This window comes from Neodiprion lecontei, chromosome 3 (genome assembly GCF_021901455.1).
Source record: "Neodiprion lecontei isolate iyNeoLeco1 chromosome 3, iyNeoLeco1.1, whole genome shotgun sequence".
Taxonomy (NCBI): domain Eukaryota; kingdom Metazoa; phylum Arthropoda; class Insecta; order Hymenoptera; family Diprionidae; genus Neodiprion; species Neodiprion lecontei.
Genome location: NC_060262.1, coordinates 29,373,180 through 29,381,445, shown reverse-complemented (window position 1 = coordinate 29,381,445; position 8,266 = coordinate 29,373,180). Strand labels below are relative to the sequence as shown.

At 39.8% G+C, this 8,266-nt stretch overlaps 1 protein-coding gene across 2 annotated transcripts in view; it reads right to left on the bottom strand.

The window, feature by feature from the left end:
• Positions 1 to 6,835: 6,835 nt before the first annotated feature.
• Positions 6,836 to 8,266, bottom strand: part of LOC107226723 (lachesin-like) — a 138,040-nt gene continuing 136,609 nt past the window's right edge. For both annotated transcript variants that reach the window (XM_046734403.1, XM_046734404.1), the window contains exon 11: positions 6,836 to 7,280. In XM_046734403.1, coding sequence (XP_046590359.1) covers positions 7,129 to 7,280 — 152 coding nt within the window. In that variant the 3' untranslated portion in view covers positions 6,836 to 7,128. The remainder of the gene's footprint in view (positions 7,281 to 8,266) is intronic.

Sequence of the window (8,266 nt, the reverse complement as noted above, 5' to 3'; positions counted from 1 at the left end):
TTGTCACGGTTCCCCAGCCGGCGTATCCTTCCCTTTTACCCTCCGAGCCTCTTTCTCGCACTCCGCGCCATTCCCGCCGGCGTTTCTTCCCTCGGGAGAGTAAAAAATAAATGGTAGCTGCCCTGATTGATTGCCACCCCTCCAGCTTATACGCGAACCACTCGCGCTCTACTTTTTGCACTTTTAATTGAGGGTCATTTACACCGGCACAGATATTCTCTTCCATCCCTTCCCTAACACGCTCAGCTCGGTGACGATTTTCTCTCTGCCAACCGCCAACGTCGAGATATAAAACCAGCGCTTTTTTCACACCCCACGTGATATAGAATCGTAGACAACGATTAAACGGTCTGTGAAAAAAGATTTTCATACCTACCTCAACGCTCTGCACGTCGATTGACAAAGTTCTACGTTATTTATTCGTTTTCCGGAATTGATGTTTTTTTTTAAGAGGGGTTTCCCAGGTAAGAGCAGTGGAAAATGATCATTTTTTACAATGTTTTATCGCGAATAGACTAATCGACGAGACAGAGTAAACCGGAACGCATTTGTGAGCGGCGGATTTTGACGTTAAAATACAAAAAAGTTTTTCAAATTACTTAAAAAAATTGACTCCGGTTGCAGAAAACGATCGGTAAACCGATAGCCACGTTTTAGGTGAACGGAATATCTGAAATAAAAAAACCCAAGACCTTTCAGAAGCTTCAATATGTCCTCGAAGCTTTTATAGGATGGATTTTTGATAAATTGGAATTTGGCTTAGCTGCTTTTTTTTCATCGGATCTCGTATTTTTTTTTTGCGACTTTCGGGAACATTTTTATCAATTTCTCAAGGACAAAAAGTCGAGTAAAAAATTGCAGAGCAATCAAAGGAGAGTTCCAATTAAATGGACGTACACGAGTGAATTTTTAAGATAATTTGAAAAACTTTTTTGTGTTTTAAAGTGAAAATCCGCCGATTTCAAATGCATTCTGGTTCACTCAGCTGTTCCGTCCGTTAGTCTAGTTAGAATAAAACATTAAATAAAATGATCGTTTTCTACTGCTTTTACCTGGGAAACCCCGTTAATCATTTTCGAATCCGCATCGAAAGGATCGTATTTTGAATTGAAACTATTCGTATGAAACCAATTTCTAAACTTGCAACAGCGGCCAAATAATCTTTTCAAAAACTGTTTTTTCCATCAACCACTTCTGTTATTCAGCTGTAAATGGCGAATAAGCTAAAACAAGTTTTTCACAACACCTTAACCCTTCTCCGAGTCACCAAGCTTTTCCATCCGTACGAATAATAAACGTTTGGAGAGAACAATGCCGATGCAACGCTAGCTGTATTTTCCTCTTTATTCGACTCGATACTTTCTTATCCTCCGCTTCAGCAATCGGTTTTCTCTCCAAAACGAATATACACGGCATCCACGTACCTACCTTACACGCGCACCGTGATACGAGTATCTACTTTGGTCAGCAAGGTAGCTCTGGGTAGTCATTTTCAACGTAAACCTTTGCTCAAAGTCTGCTGACCGCGATCATATCGGGCACATCGTACACGTCAACCACGGACACGTAGGAATAAAATGGGCTTACGGTAGAACTCACCTTGCAAGCGCTGCTGAATATGATGCACCGTCGATGTGCGGATAACGAGACACTGCAGAGGTTTGTCAGATTGCCACTTAACCACAGTTGGAGTATAGTTACGGATAGTGAGAATGGATTCTGGATGGCGGGAGATAAGAAGGTTTTTTGGTTGAATTAAAAATCACGAATTATATCAGCACGATATGAATAAAATCAATGATGTATATATCTATATTTTTCGTTTGTTTTCATCATCTTTATGTAATATATCAATAAATACAACAAATTATTATCTACAATGGATACAATATTGTTTTGTTTCTCAAATTAATTTATGTATAATTAATATATGTTTTTTTTTTCTTATTTTTTTTTATTTTTATTCTCTTTTAGTTTACTCCGAATTCACCGCTCACCACTTCTCTCAATATCTCATCGTACCGCTACTATATTTTCTATACTGTAATATATATTAAATTATAGTCATGTATTATATAATATCATAACATTATAATATCGGTATTTCCTTATTAATCTATCTCACGCATAGAATGTGACTCCGAGTGATGCAGACGAGGTAATCGACGGCGGTAGAAAATCCGTGTGAACCGAAAAATCTCTCACGCGCTTTAATCGAGGACCGAATGAATTTCCACCAAACGCAGGCTTTCCAATCAGCTTCGCGCGTCCGCGGGGCTTTATTTATTTATTCTTTTTTCCAATCAACCTCCGTATAGTCAAACAACAAAAATCGTTTTACAAACCGCGAGCTAGCCTAGCCACGTGCCCGCGGTAGCGTGACAGCCTGACATGGGTTGGTAATATTTGTCAGTGGCACATAACCAGCTTGTCACGAGACAGCCGTCTCCGGACCATTGACACGCTACTGACACAAAGGTTGGAACGCGCTTCGCTAGATCACCTCGACGTATCTTCAATACGGTCACGAAGCTTTTCGCCTCTATACTTGAGGTTGAAGTTCGAACTTGTGACCGGATCCCAGGTGACCCTCCGACTTCGACCCTTTCGTTTTCTCTCATTACCGCGGGTCGACTTCTTTGCAAGAAATACCGGGACGCCACCAGTGTGGTTATATATACAGTCGTACTATTCTGCACCAATCGGAACCCATTCTTCGCTTTTAGTATTATCTTTCAGGCTCCCGAGAAGTTTAGTTCAGTTCAGTCAAGTGATGTTCATCTCGGTCGAAGTGACTATAAGTAGCTTATCAGTTACTTTCACTCTCTCTCTCTTTCACTCTCTCAACACCACACACTCTGTACAATTTTTAAACGAACACGAGAAAAAAGAAAACCCGATGAACAAAAATGGAAGGCTCGCGTTACGAGGCCGTTTAAGTCGCTGTCCTATTACAGCTGGAGCACCGTGCGCCACTGTCCAAACACCGAATGATTTCATATTGACAGCCAATCTCGATCGTGATTACAAAAAACAAGAAAGAAAAAGGAAATAAATAATTAGAAAATGTTCAATGAGCACGAGTAATATTGAATAATTGAATTTGATACGTCATACTCTTCAGGAATTTGATAACGCTTATTTACAATCACACTTGGGCTTGACATTTCAAATTTGACTTCGTTACACAATATCACGTTACATTGCTAATATGTATTTCATGTTCATAAGTTGTGTTGTTCAAATTTCAAGACCGAACATATCTAGCAATTGAATCGATCATAGACCAGTGAGAGGTTTTGTTTACCAGATTAATGTACGAATATGCGCTTTGATTTTACAAGCTGAGATGTCAAGTTTCATTGTATATTCCCTCACATTTCCCTCTGCAGTTTTACGATTTCATTCCGACGACCGATTTTCATCTAGGTACAATACTCGTAGAGCAAGATTTTTACAGCTGAAAAGTTGTTATACATTTTCAGTACTAACATCTCACAGCACATACACTCCTCTCTTAATCAACAGGACATATTGCAGCTTTATTTTTCACGTGCTTCTACACGTCCACAGAAACAAGCGTCGCGTATATTTTACTTCCGTTACGAATAAACGAAATAGTTTTACGGCCATGAAACCAGATCAACAAAATTTGGGTCTTGGAAAATACGCGCGATTTTCCTTTGACGCCTCTGGCCGGTCACAGTCCGTGAAGAGAAGAAAGATTCTCACTTTGGAGCCACGCACAGAAATTAATTGGATACTCCATCGATATACGCGTATTTGAATAGGTATAATTTGAGCACGGTAACCTAATTGGTTCTTTGAATCGACCGAGTCAAGCGAATACCGTTCCCGGGTGTTGTCGTCAAATTGATCCACCGGTCTCAATGGCGGATTCAACAAATCGTAAAATTCACCTATTGTGGCGACAATTTCTTCCGGTGAAACCTTCCGAGTTACACGCGAATCTCGCGAAATTTTCAAAAACACAAAGTCGCCTTTTGCCTCGTGTTCGTTAGCATTTAATTTATATACTATTACACGGGGTTCGCTCCGCTTCCGTCATTCAAGGTCACTCGAGCAAGTAATATTTCCCTATTAATAATACTTTTTCTAAACACTACTCGAACACACTCGCCAATTACGTTTTATTAAATTCATTTTGCAGCGAAATTTTATGTTCAATCGAGTAATTTATTCGAATATTCTAAACACTTGCGAATGATCGCGATACATCCTCTTCTCAATGCAACTTGTTCAGCAGATTTTTCGTCCCAGTGAACGATAATTTAAAATTATGAACACCGTTTTTGGTCGCTGTTGTAAGCTTGATTGCGTTCGAACTACAAATATAGACGTTTCGACTGCTTGATCGAGAATGATTGTTTGCCGAAAGCGGATTCTTTTATACATACATATTATTTATACGTGTTTATATCTATTCAATATATGCATAACTATACATTTCATACCTTTGACTATAACATGATTTCATACGTATCAGCTACGAGGTCTTGATCGATGTTTTCTCGCGTAACTATTTATTACATCTCTTACATAATACTGCACAAGCATTTTCAAATTCTCGCGTATAACATCAAAGCAGCAAGGACGTCAACGGTTTCGTGACAGTGGGCATTAACTATGTGTATAGTTTTATATATAGACGCAAGATAGCTGACTGCAGGGATGGTCGGCTCTGAAAAAACGTCTATTGGGAACTATTCAAAATCATTAAACTCCGAATGATTATTTAACAGTGCCCAGTAGTTTTTCCTCGCTCCCAATACATTATATATTACATATAATATATTTATATTTATATTTCTCCGTATTGTGTAAGGGAAATGATCTCGGGAGAATTATAGTCAAGGATTCTTCCTTCGGCCGAAATGATTATCGAATTCCATTTTCCCATCGTCGCGAAGCATGATAACGAAACGAAAGTATGCCACCCATTGCTTCAACAGCTCTGTGAATGCAAAACAATTCATGAATTACTTACTTCCGCGTCAAATTTATTATCCCCCAAGTGAACACTGAATTGGCATTTTCGAGTTATAATATATATATATAATATATATATATATATATGTATGTATGTATGTATGTATGTATATGTATATGTGTATTTACAGCGAGATATGCGAAAGTGCTATCAGTGATATTACATTATGCGAAGAAAAATGATGACACGAAAGTAGATAAGCATTTTCATCCGATGCAGCTGCCGGCGCGACGTACGAACATCAATTCGAGAAACATTTCCACTTCACCCTGAGACACTTCACCTTTCCTGGAGTATAAGATATAAATTTTCGTCTTACCCTACCTGCCTATTTGAAATATCAAAATGCGTCGGTAGACTTCCCACACGTGAATAAGTAGGTACACCTTGACACACGTATGTCCTCTGTGTCGGTGTAAAACGAATCTGTTTATACGTGTACAGTTAATACAACCGAATTTTCGTTTGCATGGTAGAATCGAAAAAAGGGTTACAACTCGTTTTCAAACTAAAAATATGAAACGAAAACTATTTTTCACTTAAACTGTTTCACATACGAAAAATATTTCAAACGAATCGCTAGATATTACAGATGAAAAATGTGCATTTTGTCTAGTGGGAAGATTCACGTATTCAGACAATCTTCCTCCGTAATTAAATTTACAATATTTTGCAACAATTATAACAGCACCGTATCGAATGTCGAATAAATCAAACTTTTGTCGAAACATTCACTTGAAATTAAAATGCATTCGTTTATTGTTTTTATCTGTCAAAAATTTTGTTCATTAGTAGTTGAATGAGCTCAGTAAAAGAATATCAGAACCTATGTATTATATACATATATACATACTTCACCGTACTAATTACAGTTTGTCGAGATAACTTTTACGATCCATCCATCGCAGAGTGATGAAATCCTGATACGATAATTATCGGTGATGTTGATAATAATAACAACAATAATAATATTAATAACCACAGCAGTAATAATAATAATAACAAAAATCACTTTTATTTCCCACCATACCCGGTAGAGTATGTCCCCAAAAGTGTCTGCATGAGACTTGTGGGGGGCAAAGTGCATTAGTGACCATCGTTATGCGGCTTTAGCCGTCTTGAGATTTTCAGTAGAATATAACGTTATAAAAAAGAGTTGCCGCGATTATTTTGTTATAGATATCGCATAAGACTTGAATCCTGCAATTAAACGGCGAGTAATATGAAAGGAATGTAAAGGGAAGATGGAAGGTTGAAAAATTCACTTCACTTTAGACTGTACATTATTACAGCTGCCTGGTCATGGTTTGAGTCAGTTGCCGCATCGCACGTGTAACGGACGCCACCCAAACTCTCGGCAGGTAGGCATAGCTGGGGTTATACGTTAGGTTACACACATAGTTCGCAGAGCGATAGCCTGTGTAATTAGTTGCACGATGACAAACGCTGTTCGTTATCTTCGAGTATAAAAGGCCTGGGGGGTAGGTACTCTAATTGGAACATCGTGTATAATTAATGATTTTCGGTCCGACACGCCCTGGCGTTATACATACATTCATGCATACATGCATACATGCATACATACGTACGCACACACGCCGTATGCCGGACGCAATTGTAACCGGGATCGGACAATGAGCTGCAGCTGGATCGAACGTGATCGCGTCCTTGCAGGATCTAATATTAAGTGGAAAACGACGCCGTTGCGAACATCGTGAGCTTCGAGCTTCCTTCGTTGCGTTTTTATAATACAGAATTTTGTTTTTCCTACGGTATTTTATTTTCACGTCTTAGTTGGGTTATTTACTTATTTATTGATTACTCGTTATCGTTTAAGTTTTTTTCATTTTTTTTTTTTTTTTACCTGGATCTTCGTTTCGTTCTAGTATATTTCTCTCTGTCTTCTTCGTCACGATTTCGACTATAATCCGCTTCTCTCTCTCTTTCTCTTCCTTTCTTCGTTTTTCTTTTTTTTTTTAATAACAAACTTTTATACTTATTTATAAGTCGTTTAGTATGAAAATAATTTAGCACACTCTTCTGCGGCAGAAATTTCATAGCTGCCGTCCATACCGCTTAATAAACACTAACTGGAAGCCCCATCCGGAACGTACGAATCATCTTCTGACAACGAACAACAGCGCGAGGGTGAGGAAGAGGAGGAGGACCGTCCAGATCCCTTGAACCCGTAGCGAGGCTGGTTCGCCAGAACCGTCCGATGGGTCTTGGGGCGTCCGCATCGAGACCAGAGTATAATCCCCGTCGGAATCTGGAAACAGATTTACAATATCGCTCTGACAATTCGAGGCATGAAAATTGAAGCGTGAAACCCGCCTGAGGTCCGCCCCCCTTATTTTCTCCCTTTTAAATTTCATATTACATCTCTCTCTTTCTCTCTCTCTCTCTCTCTCTCTCTTCAATGAAAACTCGACGAATGGTGCAGTTGCAGGGGATTTTACGACGTTCTACCTACTTTCAAAAATAATGGTGCGGGACATTCGGGCGAACGACTTGAGTACGCGGGGTTTGATCACGAAGAGCTATAGGTACCTATACATATAATATATACGGAGCGGTATGAGCGGCATATTTTTATTACTCATGGTTTACGATTTCGGGCAGGACGTATGGCTCCTGCAGACGGTGCCCGGAGAGTCCTGCAGTTTCGGAATGCAAATTATTCGCAAGGACGCGCCATTGCCGCGAACGTCCAGCGGAAAACGCGCGATGCCGCTCGACAAGTGGACGGGGAAAAGTTGATTTTCTGGGCTGATATACCTCCGCCTAGTCAGTCGGTCTTACGGGGGAATCTTCCCACGGGAGAAGCTGACAGCCCGGAAACTGCGGCTTGCACCGCAATCACCAGGGCTGTGTTCAACGTGCTAGCGAAGGTCGGGTAAACCGAGGCAGTTTGGAAACTTGCTTAGAATCGTTTCATACACCGGCCTGCAAGCTTCGCACTGTGGTGACATTAAAAGTGACCCCTGCCATTAGCTCGCGCCCCGAGGCCCTTCAAAGACTCTGCAGTTCGAATGAATATTGTATAAGCGAGGTACAATATTGCTTCACATTTTAGTCTTATCGCTACCGAGTTATGGTCCTCTTGTGTACCATCGCAAACGCCACAGCTATAACTCGATTTCCTTCTTTCTTTCTCTCTTTCTTTCTTTTTGATCGTTCATTTATTTTCACTACGGTTTGTTGTTTCTCTTGGCAAATGGATTACCAGTAAAATTACCACTTTGATCACCAGAA